This window comes from Ornithorhynchus anatinus, chromosome 14 (genome assembly GCF_004115215.2).
Source record: "Ornithorhynchus anatinus isolate Pmale09 chromosome 14, mOrnAna1.pri.v4, whole genome shotgun sequence".
In the NCBI taxonomy this organism is placed as follows: Eukaryota; Metazoa; Chordata; class Mammalia; order Monotremata; family Ornithorhynchidae; genus Ornithorhynchus; species Ornithorhynchus anatinus.
In genome coordinates this window covers 32,665,522-32,682,302 of record NC_041741.1, presented here as the reverse complement: position 1 = coordinate 32,682,302, position 16,781 = coordinate 32,665,522, and the positions used below count along the sequence as shown (strand labels likewise).

The window sequence follows — 16,781 nt, the reverse complement described above, 5'->3', positions numbered from 1 at the left end:
ACCTTGAAGCTTCAGAATGAAATACACAGACACTTAGAAATCTTCATTACATTTATGGATATATAGGTGTGAAAACATCAGTTTCCTAGCTTAAGAAGCTTGCAGTCACATACCATTTTTAGTACATGGAAAACACACACATACAAAAAGAAGATACAAAATTCCCATAAGTCCCATTCTTACTTTTGACAACTGCTTGATATCAGATTTTCAATTAAGCACAAAAGTCTCTGGTCGAGGACAGTTATGCACTTGGCTGTCAAATTTAACCTGTTCAATAAGGATGAGGATAAAAAAGCATCTTTATTTTTATGATTTTCCAGGGTTCTATTTTGCCACAACTCCCTAACTTTACAGGATGTTATGGGGTTTTGAATCCTGATTGTTCTTTCTAGGTTAAGCACCAACTCCTTTCCCTAATGAGAAACTTGCCCCAAGATTTGGCTTTTTGTCTTTTCACCTAGATATTGAATATCACTGCATCCTAAATAGAGGACTAACTCAAGCATTAAAATTGTAGATGTTGAACCAAACCAGAGAATCCTTTTAACATAAGCAGCACATTTAAATGTGCGTGTCACTGATGGACATGGGAAGAGGGAAGAGAAAAGGAATCTAATAAAACGGGCTGGAAAAATGTAACTGATTCTTTTATCACATTTCTCATTCTCACAGGTGGTCTATCTTCATAACAATAATATTTCTGCTGTGGGATCGAACGACTTTTGCCCTCCAGGATACAATACCAAAAAAGCTTCTTACTCAGGCGTAAGTCTCTTTAGCAATCCAGTGAAGCACTGGGAAATCCTGCCATCTACTTTCCGGTGTGTCTACGAACGCTCGGCCATCCAGCTTGGAAACTTCAAGTAAATCTAGAGGGAGCTTAATTGTTCAACAGCTAGAAATAACTGTTGTTCAATGCCTGTTCATGTCACTGCTAAATAAAATAAAAAACTCAGTACTGAAAACCTAACTTTAAAGTGGGTGTTATCCACTGATATACAACACAGTTCACTACGCATGACATTGAATGCCTAGAGTTAAAAAAAACAAAACACAATATTTTCGCCTCATTTTGCCTGTGTTATCAGCATACTTTATGAAGCATTTTCAATTTAGCAATACTGATTTCTACATTCAATTGTATATGAGATTAGGGATAACTACTTGTCAAACATTCAGGAATAATAATAATTTTTAAAAATCAACACACTTAAGAGTGGATCAATTGGGAACAATAGGCGTTCCCAATGTCCTAAGGGCAGAATCAACATTTTTTAATTTGAATCCAGACCAAGGAAGTTAAAAAAAAAATCTGGTCATATATTTAAAATCTAATCTTGAATGTATCCTTTAGCATGGAAAATATAAGAGTTTTGCTATTGTCATTATTTTGATAAAAATAAACTCATAATGTAGTCATTTACTTTCAAACAGTGTCTGTTTACAAACTTTCCCAGAATGAAATCTATTGACAAAGTCATAACACTTTGTTGACCAAAATAATAAATCAATTGAAGTCCCAGGTGTTTTTTATTTATCCTCTTAACAACTCTGGCTCATGGTGGTTTATAACTCAAATGTGAAATTTTTAGACATCAAAAGATGAACAACTCGAGTATCATTTGTTGGTTCTTTACCCAAAATTTATAGGAAATGAACATATGTACAATAAGCTAGACAATGTTGGATTCGTATAGCGTCTCAGCATTCTCACTGGTTTATGAAAACATCAACAAATGCAACCAATTTGAAGACTACCACAAATGTTTCCACGAACATATTACTTCACTATGGCCCAGTGGAAAAAGCAGAGGTTCAAATTCTAGTTTCATCTCCACCACTTTCCTGTTGGGGTACCTTGGTCAAGTACCTCATTTTTCTCATCTGGAACATGGTGTTGAAATACCCATTCTCCCCCAAGCTCAGAGTGTTCAATCTGATTGTTTAATATCTACCCTAGACTTAACACAGTGCTTGGCACATAATAAACGTTTCATAAACACCATCATTATTAGAACACGTTAAAAAAATCCACACCAAATGCAAAAATATTCCTCAGTGTGCATATACAAATATCTTAAGGGACATGAGAGAACAGCTCTCATCTATGAGTACTTGATAGTATCTTATGCAGGAGCCAGAAATGCAAGAGTAACTGTAGTATAGTTATCACAGGCAAATAAAACTGAAGGCTCTTTCTGAGGATGGGAGGTTCCAGAAACCCACAAAAGCAAGGATGTTCAATTTAGACTTAGATAACTGGAAAAAAGTGAACATTAATTAGAGATAGTTAAAATAGCAAGCAACACACTAGAAGATCAGCCCTGTTAAAAATACATGATTTTCAAAGTTTTAGTAACCCCAAACAATGGGTGACCAAACTATGACCCTACACAATTAACTGGGAGTGTAGAAGAGGTTAATAGAGAAAAACAGGTCATCCTTTCTAAAGTGGAAAGCTCATACACAGAAGACATTCCACATAGCATGGCAATTTTCTAAAAAATGTTGTATTCACATATCCCCACTCTTCAAGAACCCCCAATGGTTGCCTATCCACCTCCTCATCAGACAGATAACTTTTACCATCAGCTTTAAAGTACTCAATCAATTCATCCCCTCCTGCTTTAATTTGCTGATTTCCTACTATAATCCAGTCTCCACGCTTCACTCGTCTAACATCCACCTGTACCTCCATCTTATCTATCTCACCAAAGACTCCTTGCCCACGTTGTTCCTCTTGCCTGGAACTCCTCTCCCCCTTCATATCCACAGGCCACCAGGCACCTCACCTTAAAACATTACTAAAATCTCAACTCCTCAAACAAGAGGCTTTGCCCAACTAATCCCTCATTTCCCCTACTCACTCTTCCTTCTTCGTCACCTATGAGCTTGGATCTGTACCCTTTGGGTACTTGATATTCACCCCAACCTCAGTGCTGCAGAAATTAAATGTACCTGCAATTTATTTTAATGTCTGTCTCCGGCTCTGGACTGTAAACTTCTTGTGGGTAAGGACAATGTCTACCAACTCCATTGTACTTTCGTACTGCATAGTACAGTGCTCTGCACGGAATAAGTGCTCAAAATATCACTGTTTGGTTGATTGCTGAGGTCCATATTAAGTGCTTTGAAAAACTCTTGTCAGAACTCTTAATTCTTCTTTTTTTAAGGCTTTTGTTAAAGCAGCATCCCTTATCGGGTAGAGAATGGGACTGGGAGTCAGAAGGATGTGGGTTCTAATCCCGGCTCTGCCACTTGTCTGCTGTGTGACCTTGGGCAAGTCACTCCACTTCTCTGTGCCTCAGTTATCTCATCTGTAAAATGGGGATTGAGTCTGTGAGCCCTATGTGATAATCTTGTATCTACCCCAACGCTTAGAGCAGTGTCTGGCAGATAATTAGTGCTTAACAAATACCAAAAAACCCCCCCAAAAAACAAGGATGGAACTCAGAGCCCATGCCCAGCAAAACCAGAGGGTTAAACTCTAAGAAATATCAGCATTAATAGACAATAGCCTTTTACCAAAAGGAGTGTTATAATGGGTGAGAAACGGGGCTTAGAATCTAATGAGAAAACAGAAGAAAATAGTCGTTCACAAATACTGAAATCAAGAAGAAAAACACCGCAACTTTTGATACTGAGATTTGATCAGAATAGATAAATCAAAGGAGTGAGAACAGGGTCAGAGATGAGGAACTACGGTAGGGATGCACAATGGGAAGGCTTTGTTTCAGATATTTGGCCACCCTGAGATGGGGTAAAGGTTTGTTGCCTCTTCCGGTGTCAGGCACACATCATAATAAAATAATGATACCAGTGGTGTTTGTTATGCACTTAATAACAATAATAATAATGATTGTGGTATTTGTTTAGTACTTACTATGTGCCATGCACTTTTCTAAGTGCTGGGGTGGATACAAGCAAATTGGGTTGGACACAGTCCCTGTCCCTCATACGGCTCTCAATCTTAATCCCCACTTTACAGATGAGGTAACTGAGGCACAGAGAAGTGAAGTGAATTGACTCAGGTCACACAGGTCACACAGCAGAGACGTGGTGGAGCCTGGATAGGAACCCAGATCCTTCTGACTCCCAGGCCCGTCCTCTATCCACTAGGCAACATTGTTTCTCTAAGAGGTCTGAGAAGGGTCCCGGGGGTAAGAGAGGCACGCATCCAGCTACACTTGCCCAGAGCTGACTCCAGCCTGGGCCGCCGAAGCTGCCCTAGACATGGAGGAGGAAGTGGAAAAAAAACCCACAAAGCTGCAGACACCCTGATTCTCTGGGGAGTCGAGCCCTAGATGGGGATGGAGAGTCATTTGATTTTATACAATAAAGTGATCCCCATCTCAGAAAGCCTGTGTTTCTGAATCTAAAACCTCCCATTAAGGAAAACTCACTTCGTAGTACTCACCCATCCTGACACTGTGAAGCCAAGCTGTTTCTCCTTACACCATATTCAAATAGGCTTGCCTTGTTGGATAAGCATTTTCTAATTCCTCAACAATATTCTAGCCAAAACGTGTAGTGAAAACACATGTTGTGACAGGACTGGAATTAGTCATGAAAGGAGACTATTTTATGTTCATGTTAACTGTATATATCTTCATTACCCTATTTATTTTGTTAATGAGATGTACATCACCTTGATTCTATTTGTTTGCTATTGTTTTAATGAGATGTTCATCCCCTCGATTCTATTTATTGCCATTGTTCTTGTCTGTCTGTCTCCCCCGATTAGACTGTAAGCCAGTCAAAGGGCAGAGACTGCCTCTGTTACCGATTTGTACATTCCAAGCGCATAGTACAGTGCTCTGCACATAGTAAGCGCTCAATAAATACTATTGAATTAATGAACTTACATTAATACTATTAACATTCTTCAAGGAGGTGTTTGACATAATATATTCCTCTTCTACTTCTTTACTAATTGCAGTTATCTGTATATAAGATGCCCTGATCATTTAGCTTTGGATTGTCATGCTAATTTATGCTCTTCCTTACATCTCTGAGTCATACTTTTAGAATAATTATTGACACAACCTAAGCACACCACAAAATGTGCAGTGCCTAGCTATTTAAAATGCTTTCTATCCACAAACAAAGCTAAATCACCCTTCACGCAGAGAAAACAGAAACAGATAACCATCTCACAGCAGTAGGTAGCATGAGATGATGTTTGTTGTGGGTTTTACCCTTGAAAAAAAATCCTGTAAACTGGATATATAATAGGCCCAAGATTGCAAGATATCAGCCCACTGTGACTATCCCAGCGAGCACCACCAGACTAAGAATTTAGTAATTAGCACACTAGTATAGAAAACAGCAGGCTTTTGGTCCCTGAATACACATTACCAAACTTGGCTGTTTTACCTTTGACGTGATAAAAGACTTGGGTTGAAGATCAATCAATCATAATCTGTGAGCAGAGCACCTTAATAAACCCTTGGGAGAGTACAATATAACAGAGTTGGTAGACGTTCCCAGCCCACAATGAACTCACAGTCTGGAGGGGGAGACAGACATTAATATAAACAAATAAATTACAGATATGTACACAGGTCTGTGGGGCTGAGGAAGGGGACAGACTGCCACACAAGGGAGTGAGAGAAGAAAAAATGAGGGCTTATTTAGGGAAGGTCTCTATGAGAAGATGTGCTTTAAATAAGGCTTTGATTGTTGGATATGAAGAGGGAGGATGTTCCAGGCCAGAGGCAGGATGTGAGCAAAGGTTGCTGGTGAGATGGATGAGATCGAGGTATAGTCAGTACGTTGATTTTGCAGAAACAAAGTGTGCTGGCTGGGTTGTCAGGTAGGTAAGGTAGGAGGGGGCAAGGTGATTGAGTGTTTTAAAGCCTTTAGTGAGGGGTTTCTGCTTGATGCTGAGGTGGATGGGCAACCACTGGAGGCTTTTGAGGAGTGGAAAAACATGGACTGAATGATTTTGTAGAAAAACGACCCAGACAGCAGAGAGAAATATAGACTGGAGTGGGGAGAGACCGGAGGCAGGGAAGTCAGCAAAGAGGTGGATGCACTAATTGAGGTGGGATATGATAAATGCGTGGATTAACATGGTAGTTCGGATGAGAGGAAAGGGTGAATTTTAATGATTTTAATAACCGACAAATGAGGTGACAGATTGAATAGATGGGTTGATCGAGACAAATGAGTTGAGGATAACATCAGGGTTAAAGGCTTGTGAGACAAGGGAGGATGGTGGTGCTGTCTACAGTGATGGGAATGTCAGGAGAAGGACAGGGATTAGGTGGGAACACAAAAAGTTCTGTTTGGGACATGTTAAGTTGGAGGGGTCAGCAAGGCATCCAAGAGATGTCCTGAAGGCAGGAGGATATGCAAGAATACAAAGAAGAGAGATCAGGGCTGGAGTCATAGATTTGGGACTCATTGGCAAAGGGATGGTAATTGAAGTTATGGGAACGATTGAGTTCTTCAAAGGAATGGGTGTAGATGGTAAATAGAAGGGGACCCAGAACTGAGCCTTGAGGGACTCCCACTGGGGGTGGGAGGCAGAAGAAGGGCTCTTGAAAGAGACTGAGAACAAAGTGCAAGAAAGATAGGAGGAAACCCAGGAAAGGGCATTTTTCAGTGAAGTTGAGGTTAGATAAGGTTTTCTGGAGAAGGGGGTTATCGACAGTGACAAAGACATCAGAGAGTTTGAGAAGGATAAGGGTGGAGTAAAAGGAGCTTTGGAAGACTGAGATTCCAATTCGGTACAATAATTCCTGGGATTTTAGTTGAGAAATAATTTCATTCTATGACAGTTTTACAAATACCATCTTTCACCACACCAGTGCAGAAACACCACTTACATGCTCAGTCCAAAAGCACAATCCAAACTCCATCTCTTCTCGCTCTCAACGACACTGTTTTTTTCTAACTTCGACCAAGAAATCATGCTGGTTTTGTAAATGTGAAGTCTTCCCCAGTGTTTTTCCAGAAAAACAGATTTTCCCCCACCAGTGTAGAAAGGGCTTACTGGTAACTAAACAAATGAAAAGTCACCCATTTGAGTAATACATTTTATTGGGCTAGGTCTGGCAGTCAGCTCTGGCAATATTCTTGTGGTTTCTAAAGGAAATCAGACATAACAAATGACCTTACCCCCTACTGGTGTTATTTTCATTATGGTGTTGTCAACATTTCCAAAATGAACCCTGATTTGAAAAATATACTTCAGGATGAATGTTCAAGTGAAAACCCAAACTCAATGACTTGAGTGTTTCCTAAGAGTTGAAAATAAAAGTGTTTGGCTAATGACTTTTTTCCTTAATTTATTAAAAGTGAACATTATAATGAGATAGATTCCTCACTTGATTGACCTGGTTTGTATGTTAAGAAACTGGCTAAAAGGTCCATAGTCTATAGGTGGTCTTAGAATATCATAGATGCACAACTGAAACACTTAACTAGGAATTAGTGAGGCAAAACAAGGGTTGATGCAATGTTTTGAGCTTGTTTTCCCAAGTACTATGAATCAGCCTATCTACTTCAGAAGTGCCTTTCCATAATCTTCTTGTCTTCCACTTCATTCCTTGAACAATTAATGGAACAATCAGGGGACAACTGGAAGACTGTAGAGAAGCACCACGGTGTAGTGATAGAACATGAGCCTGGGAGTCAGAAGTCATCTTGATTCTGTCACTTCTCAGCTATGTGACCTTGGGTAAGGCACTTCACTTATCTGGGCTTCAGATACCTCATCTGTAAAATGGGGAATGAGATTGTGAGCCTCAAATGGGACAAGGGGCTGTGACCAACCCAATTTGCTTGTATCCATCCAGCACTTAGTATAGTGTCTGGCTGTATGCGCTTAAATACCATAATTACTATTATCATAATTACTGTAGACTATAAGCTCATTCTGGGCAGGGACTGTGTCTACCAACTCTGTCCTTCCCCAAGCACTTAATACTGGTCTCTGTACATAATAAGCACTCACTAAATGCCATTAATTAAAACAGAGAGTGTACTTTGTCTTCCATCATTCTTATTTTTCCAGCTCCTACCCTACTCGAGCAGTTCGATATCCTCTGAAATTGTGTGCTGGTGTTTCTATTATTTGTACTCATGTCTGCATTTCTAGGTGTCTGATATCCATGTATACAAATATCTAGAATTTAAATGAATTCATTCAATTGTATTTATTGAACGCTTACTGTGTGCAGAGTACTGTACTAAGCAATTGGAAAGTGCAATTCCGCAACGGGTAGAGACAATCCCTACCCAACAACAGGCCCGAGTCTAGAAGGGGGAGACAGACAACAAAACAAGTAGACAGGTATCAATAGCATCAAAAATAGATAAATAAAATTACAGATCATACACATCATTAATGAAATAGAGTAATAAATATGTATAAATATACACAGGTGCTGTAGGGAAGGGGATGGAGCAGAGGTAGGGAGGAGGGGGAATGGGGAGAGGAGGAGGAGCGGTGGAAAAGGGGGTTCAGTCTGGAAGGCCTCCTGGAGGAGGTGAGCTCTCAGTAGGGCTTTGAAGAGGCGAAGAGAGCTAGTTTGGTGGATATGAGGAGGGAGGGCCCTCCAGGCCAGAAGTAGGACGTGGGCTAGAGGTCGACGGCGGGACAGGCGAAAACGAGGCACATTGAGGAGGTGAGCGGCAGAGGAGCGGAGTGTGCGGGCTGGGCTGTAGAAGGAGAGAAGGGAGGTGAGGTGGGAGGGGTCAAGGTGATGGAGAGCTTTCAAGTCAACAGTGAGGAGTTTTTGCTTCATGCGAAGGTTGATAGGCAACAACTGGAGATTTTTGAGGAGGGTAGTGACATGCCCAGACCGTTTCTGTAGAAAGATGATCCAGGCAGCAGAGTGAAGTAAAGACTGAAGTGGGGAGAGACAGGACGATGGGAGATCAGAAAGGATGCAGATGCAGTAATCCAGTCGGGATAAGTTGAGAGATTGTACCAAGAAGGGAGCCGTTTGGATGGAGAAGAAAGGGCGGATCGAATCTTGGCGATGTTGTGAAGGTGAGACTGGCAGGTTTTGGTGACAGATTAGATGTGTGGGGTGAATGAGAGAGCGGAGTCAAGGATGACACCAAGGTATCAGGGCTTGTGAGACGGGAAGGACGGTCGTGCCGCCCACAGTGATGGAAAAGTCAGGGAGAGGACAGGATTTGGAAGGGAAGATAAGGAGCTCAGTCTTGGACGTGTTGAGTTTCAGGTGGCGGGCGGACATCCAGGTGGAGATGTCCTGAAGGCAGGAGGAGATACGAGCCTGGAGGGAGGGAGAGAAAACAGGGGAGGAGATGTAGATCTGGGTGTCACCTGCGTAGAGATGATAGTTGAAGCCGTGGGAGCGAATGAGTTCACCAAGGGAGTGAGTTTAGATGGAGAACAGAAGAGGATCAAGAACTGACCCTTGAGGAACCCCTACCATTAGGGGATGGGAGGGGAAGAAGAGCCCATAAAGGAAGATGAGAATGAACGACCAGAGAGATAAGAGGAGAATCAGGAGAGGACCGAGTCCATGAAGCCAAGGTTGGATAACGTTTTGAGGAGAAGGGGATGTCGACAGTGTCAAAGGCAGCTGAGAGGGAGAGGAGGTTTAGGATAGAGTAGGAGCCTTTGGATTTTGCAAGAAGGAGGTCACTGGTGTCCTTTGAGAGGGCAGTTTCGCTCTTATATATCAGGAAAATAGAATTCTTTTTTTTTTTTCTGGACAAGTGTTGCAATGTCCTGTTTGGAATTAAATCTCTCTTTATACTTTCTAATCTGTCATGTTTAGATATACATAACAAGCCTCTACTCTGGATGATGCTCAGAACAGAGATTTGGCTGATGTTATCAACTCCCTTAAAATAAATACAATTTTTGTACTGGATGGGTTGGGATAGTTAACTTCCAAACAATCCCCCCAAAACCTTTTCACTAATTTGCATCAAGGGGTTTATGCACAAAAGAACAACAACAAAAAAATCAATCTAAACTAAGGTGATCCTCATCTGGGCCTGCATCAATCTCTATAAGTTCCTATAATATTCTACGTCATCTGAGAAAGTTGATCAAGGAAAGAATGACAGTAGGATGCAATAGTTCAGGTAGACACTGAACTATTTAAGGTTGGGTGTATTAGCAATGATGAGCAGTATGTGTGTCAGACAAAATAAGTAACAATAACCCCAAAGTCTTACTATCTTAGAGCAATCTCTCTGGAGATTAAAAAAACTAAATTAATAAACCATGAAAGGGGCTGCTCTGTAGATAAGCAGGGTAAAAAGTGTTACATGTGAGTCAGGAATCTGGAAGGTAGAATCAGTATGGTATTCCTTATTTACAAGAACACATCTTTAGAGTTTAAGAAAATGACTCTACAACAGTCCATGGGGACTCATTCAGCACAGCAAATAAAGAAAAAAAGGAAAAAAGTATCTTTCCATTTCAACAACTGAGTCAGATTACAGAAACCAAGTGGAATTCTTTGGTTTGACTTTTTTAACCAAATTAAATGTTGTTGTGGTTTAAAGCAATCATTAAATATATCCCCGTTGACATTACTCTTGTGGCGCCTGGAATAGCTTGGTAGCAACAGATTCTGGTGAGGCATTCAGATGTACCTTCGGGTGCAGGCATTTATGAATTCAAATGTATAATTACTGGAGAAAAGGAAAAATGATTTGACCAAGTTTAGAACGATCACCTCATAGGTTCCTGTTTTCCAACCCAACCTTGGCCTCCTGCGGTTTGGTTGGTTTACAACAGGCATAATGTCTTAAAAGACTTCTTTGGACAACAAACTTTTAAATTAAAGAAGAAAATAAAACAGTGTTTTCATGAAGTAATGCATCGTGATTAAGCAGATTAAGTATCCCTTGGAGTATTTTTAGGTATACAAAATAGGGTTGAAGACCATGGCAAGATATATCTTAAATCTTTTCTTCCAAGAGCAATCTATATGAAAAATAGTTCAATATATTTGTTGCTTCTACAACTTGACTTAGTATTTCATTTTATTCTTTTACACTCAGTGATCTCTGCAAAAACATAACCTTGCACAACCATATAACTTCCAAACTGGTTAAATTATAAAAGAAGTATCCGGCATTGTAGTCGGTGGAATCGAGGGAAACCAAGAGGAGCCCAGACTTTTTTTGGTCTTGCACGACAAGCAGAGAACCATTCCAGCTCCCACCTGAAGCTAGACCTCAAGGTCACAGCTGCAGGTAGGAGCAGATGGTTCACCACAGGCAAAAGATCTGAGCATAAGCAATAAGCCAATACAAGGTAAAGAAAGTCCATCTAGCAGACTGTGACTCGCTGCGCCTCAGTGACTGATTTTTTTTTTATTACTATCATTACGTTTAGTGCTTTACTACATGTCAAGCACTAGAAGCAGCGTGGCTCAGTGGAAAGAGGGCTTTGGAGTCAGAGGTCATGGGTTCGAATCCCGGCTCGGCCACTTGGCAGCTGCGTGACTGTGCCTTAACTTCTCTGTGCCTCAGTTACCTCATCTGTAAAATGGGGATTAAGACTGTGAGCCCCACGTGGGACAACCTGATTCCCGTGTCTACCCCAGCGCTTAGAACAGTGCTCTGCACATAGTAAGCGCTTAACAAATACCAACATTAATATTAGACTGTAAGCTCGCTGTCAGTGGGGACTGTGACTGTTTATTGAATGACTGAAGCACTAAGTACAGGGATAAACCGAGGTTAATCAGGTTGGACACAGTCCCTGTCCCACATGAGACTCATAGTCTGAATCTATGCTTCTCTAGCCATAATACCCTACTGCTCTTACAGAATTCACCTTTATCTTCGTACTTTATGCTGCTTTTGTGTTGTATTGTTTCATCTTTTATTATGTGTTTGTTGCTAAATCTGTCTCCCTGCTTTATTCTTAATAATAATAATCATACTTGTTAAGTGTATACTATGGGCCAAGCACTGTTCTAAGTGCTGGGGTAGATTCAAGTTAATGAGGTTGGACACGGTCCCTTTCCCACATGGGGCTCACGTTCGTATCCCCATTTTACAGATGACATAACTGAGGCACAGAGAAGAGAAGTCACTAGCCCAAGGTCGCAGAACAGACATGTGGCAGAGCCGTGAACATCCTGAGGTCGGGAACATTTCTAATTCTTACCCGTACAATTTTTCCTCAGTGCTCAGCACTGTTCTCTGCACATAATAGATGCTTAACAAATACTACCATTACCGGTACAAAATGCAGTGCAAGCAGAAATAATGGGAAGATAAATTTAGTAAATATGAGTGGGATTAATGCACAAATGAACATTAAAATGAATTTGTGGGCCTAATGGCTTTGGAAAATTATTTGCAACTATGGGCTATCCTATTGTTATATGGGAAATATTATTTGACCGTATGTAGCATAATTTCACTAGGGCACCAGTTCAGATGACCAGGTGGGGCTTTACCACAGGATCATTCATTACATAATAATCACAGTCAACAGAGAAGTAAATACTATCATTAAAATTACTCACTCCCTTTTTTTTTCCTCTGGTCTAGTCCAACCTAACACAACTTCTGGGAAAAATCTCCAACAGGTCAAATGTTCCTCTGTACTTCTTTGTGGCTCCAAGGCCTATTCCCAAAAAGGGAAATGGAATAAACCACGGAATGAATCCAGTTTTGCTTATACTGGCTCTGATTTTCTACTCTAAAATGTTGGATATCTGCATGAGCTGGAGACAAGACAACTGTGTTACTCTACTGAAAATCAGTTACTGCTCAAAAACTAACTTTCTGAAATAGTTGATAGGTGTACAGTAGAAAGTTGACCTCTCCTGTATTCTGGCTTTTCTTCTCCTCCCACAATGGCTACCAGCATGTCCTAATGTACAACAATCCTACTGGTCTTCTGGAAAAAAAACAGAAATCAGGTGAAGGGGAATTTACTGAACCTTATGTCTTCCATCTTAGGGGAAACAACATAGCCTAGTGGAGAGAACACGGGTCTAGGAGTCGAAAGGGCCTAGGTTCTAATTATAACTCGGCCACTTGTCTGCTCTGTGACCTTAGGGAAGTCATTTAACTTCTCTGTACCTCAGCTATCTCATCTGTAAAATGGGGATTAAGACTGTGAGCCCCACGTGGTACCGGGACTGTGTCCAACCTCAGACCTTACAGCCGTGCTTGACACATAGTAAACACCTAACGAATACCATCATCATCATCATCATCTTGATGCAGGCAAAAGGTTTGGAAGACCTTGGCCAAAAGCTGCGGTGGTCTCAATTCCAGGCAGATATATGGCCCAGACTGCAGTGACAATAAGCCCAGAAAACCTGCTCCAATCCGACCTGCCTCACTGGATCAATTGGGGTCTGAGTTAATAATGTCTAGGTCTTCTCCATGAGTCGCTTGCTAGGAGAGGTAGGATAATCTAGGAGTTACAAATGGTATTTACTGAGCACAGTGCTTGGGAAAGAATAATACAATAAGGTGGGTAGTTATGATCCCTGCCTTAAAGGATCTTGCAATCTAGTTGGGGGAGACTGACAGTAGAACAGTAGAATAAATTACAGGCCTTCATTCAACGGTCCAGTAGGCAGGAGGGGGTGGTCAGATCCTGCCAGAAATGTGGGAAGCCTAGGTTGCCCCGACACACCGGGCCCCCAGCTTTGTTTCCTCCTCACCGTGGCTGGGTCCGGACAGAGATCAGAGCACCGGGGCGTAGTCTCAATGCATCTACAACAACTCGTATTTTAAAATTCCAGAGCCGTTTTATGAAAGTCCTTTTCAAGCAAAGAAAGAGATCACGAATCCCATAGAAGGACAAATGACAGAAATTATATTTCTCAATCTTCCTCCCCCCTACCGAATAATTTTCTGAAATTCAAGAGGTGGTGGTATAGTTGGCATGACAAATATGCAAACTACAAAGGCTGAAATTTTTAGCAGCGAATTTTTAGCAGCACAAAGAGTGATCAGACCACAACAGATCCAGTGAGGTAGCTTGATTGCAACAGGTTTTCCGGGTTAATTGTCATTGCAGTCTGGGCCACATATCTGCCTGGAATTTAAACCAACGCAAGTTTTCGGCCAAGGTCTTCCAAACCCTTGGCCGGCATCAGGATGACAATGATGATGCTGGTATTTTTTAGTGCTTTCAATGTTGAGAAGCAGCATGGCTCAGTGGAAAGACCATGGGCTTGTAAGAGGACATGGGTTCTAACCCCAGCTCCGTTACTTGTCTGCTCTGTGACCTTGGGCAAGCCATTTCACTTGTCTGGGCCTCGGTTACCTCATCTGTAAATTGGGGATGAAGACTCTGAGCCCCACGTTGGACAACCTGATTACCTCATATCTATCCTAGCACTTAGAATAGTGCTTGGTACATAGTAAGCACTTGTCAAATATCATTATCATTATAATTATTATTAATTTGGGGAGCTCAATTTGATTTTAATGGTAGCTATTTGATAAATATGATGTCACTTTAAAAATGTGCTTACAACTTCAGAGAAAGAATCCACTTTATCCCTGGATGCCACAGCTGATATACATGTATTTCATTGGGTGATCACGTACGTATTCCTAAAGAAAGAATTCTGGTAGCCAAATTTGTGTCATATTCAGCCATGCATATACTTTTGAAATATCCTTAATCCAGCAAAATTCTATATATGTAAGAGATTTGCAGTGTACCAGCATACATATTGACAGTTTGACATTAATCACGCTCCTTTTCTTTCTGTTATCTATACCACCAGGATAACAGCACTGGGCAGACACAGTTTTCCACAAAATCAGATTTCCATAAGAAATAACCCTAAAGGGACTAGAAATGAGAGGCAGAGTAATTTAATTATTGAGTCCACAGTCTGTTCTATTTTAGAGCATGGTTGCATAGCTAATTCATTTCAAATATGCTTTGATGTTATATTAATGCATTTTGTATCTTATCCCTACATACACATACATACACATTTATTTTTAAACTGGCTGCAGAAATAGCAAGCTGTCAAACACAACGTTCAGCTCCGTGTTCTGAACAAATAATATTCAAAATAGTCTGGGGATATTCTTCTCTTTAAAACTGTGCAGTAGCTCTTGTTTTTGGAAAATTATCCCTTGATCTAACTCCAGAAGACAGATTCTCCATTTGTTCTTCTAATATCACCCCAGGCTTAAGGGAAGAATCACCTCAATACAAATTAATCCAAGTGAGAAACAAATCCCCCTGTACTAGGAAGAGTTTTGAGAAAACTGTGAAATCCTGCACTGTTGAGTACTGTACATATATTTGTTGGAATTGTCACCTACAATTATCATTACAGCATCCCACCATATCAGTTTGATGTGTATATCAGCTCTGCTCTCCTCTTCCTACTCTTCCCCTCCCCACTTCTCTACCATTTCACTTTCGCCTTCTTTCCCAAATCTTGGCCAGAATCTTTTTTTTGAAGGAGGGAGGGGATTGTGGAAGCCATCAAGGGAAATAGTGTCATAAACACTGATTTTAGAATGAAAGAGAATAATCTATCTGCATGCAACCCTAAGGGAGATCAAGTCCATATGGAGACATAAAAAAAGAAAGGAAATTAAGAATATCAGCTTTGGTGCTCTTCATCTTTTAAGTAAACAGGGCCAGATTGAATAGTTCTACTCTTGTACTTTTCCAAGCACTGAGTAGTCTGAATTGCCCCATTGCATTTTTAATAGATGCAGAAAAAATGAATACAAGTCAGAAATCTCTTTTTCCATTAACAGAGAAAAAAGATGGAAGGTGAAACAATCCCAAATCCTTAATTCTAGCCTTGTTTACTTGTGGAAAACACCAGTTCAATTTCATCTGGTATCTCCACTTTGTGTGCAAAGTGAAGGAAATGGATAATCTATATTAAAATCATCGACCAGAATGCCAATTCATTCTTAAAATTCTGAACTTTCATCCACCCAGCATGCTGGGATTATAAATTCTTCCTCAGCCTGATATTATTCTACTATCTTTGTAGGGCTCTTCCTCAGATACTATTCGATCTTCCTTTCGGTTCTCATCTAGTTGAGCAGTCCTCTAGACTCTAAACTCCTTGTGGGCAGGGAATGTGTCTACTAAAACTCTGTTATTCATTCATTCATTCATTCAATAGTATTTATTGAGTGCTTACTCTGTGCAGAGCACTGTACTAAGCGCTTGGAACGTACAAATCGGTAACAGATAGAGACAGTCCCTGCCCTTTGACGGGCTTACAGTTTAATCGGGGGAGACGGACAGACAAGAACAATAGCAATAAATAGAATCAAGGGGATTCCATTGTCCAAGCATTAACTACAGTGCTCTGCACAGAGTAAGTGCTCAATAATACACTGATCAATTGATTGCCTTGCATTCCATCTTCATGGCTTCACAACCTCCCTCTGGCCTGGAATAGTCTCCCCCTTCATATACGACATACCCCCACCCTTCCCACTTCCATTCCTTATTAAAATCACATCTCCTCCAAAAGGCCTTTCCCGACTGAGTCCTCACGTCCCCCTCTGACTCTCCGTTCTGCACCGCCACCTGTCAGCTGTGTGACTTTGGGCAAGTCACTTCACTTCTCGGTGCCTCAGTTCCCTCATCTGTAAAACGGGGATTAAGACCGTGAGCCTCACGTGGGACAACCTGAGTATCCTGTATCTACCCCAGCGCTTAGAACAGTGCTCGGGACATAGTAAGCACTTAAATACCGACATTATTATTATTATTGCCTATGTCCCTGGATCAGTACCCTTTAAAACACATTAGATTTAGCCTAATTGGAAATCTGGTCATTCCAATGGATTCTACT

The 16,781-nt window shown here is 40.9% G+C and overlaps 1 protein-coding gene and 1 long non-coding RNA gene across 2 annotated transcripts in view; one reads left to right on the top strand and one right to left on the bottom strand.

Annotated features, from left to right (window-relative positions):
- DCN (decorin) overlaps positions 1-1,523 on the top strand; it is a 39,210-nt gene extending 37,687 nt beyond the window's left edge. The window contains exon 8 of the mRNA XM_001511850.5: positions 676-1,523. Within this exon, the coding sequence (XP_001511900.1) occupies positions 676-870 (195 nt within the window). The 3' untranslated portion in view covers positions 871-1,523. The remainder of the gene's footprint in view (positions 1-675) is intronic.
- LOC114816473 overlaps positions 1-16,781 on the bottom strand; it is a 192,747-nt gene that overhangs the window by 121,526 nt on the left and 54,440 nt on the right. The window lies entirely within an intron of this gene.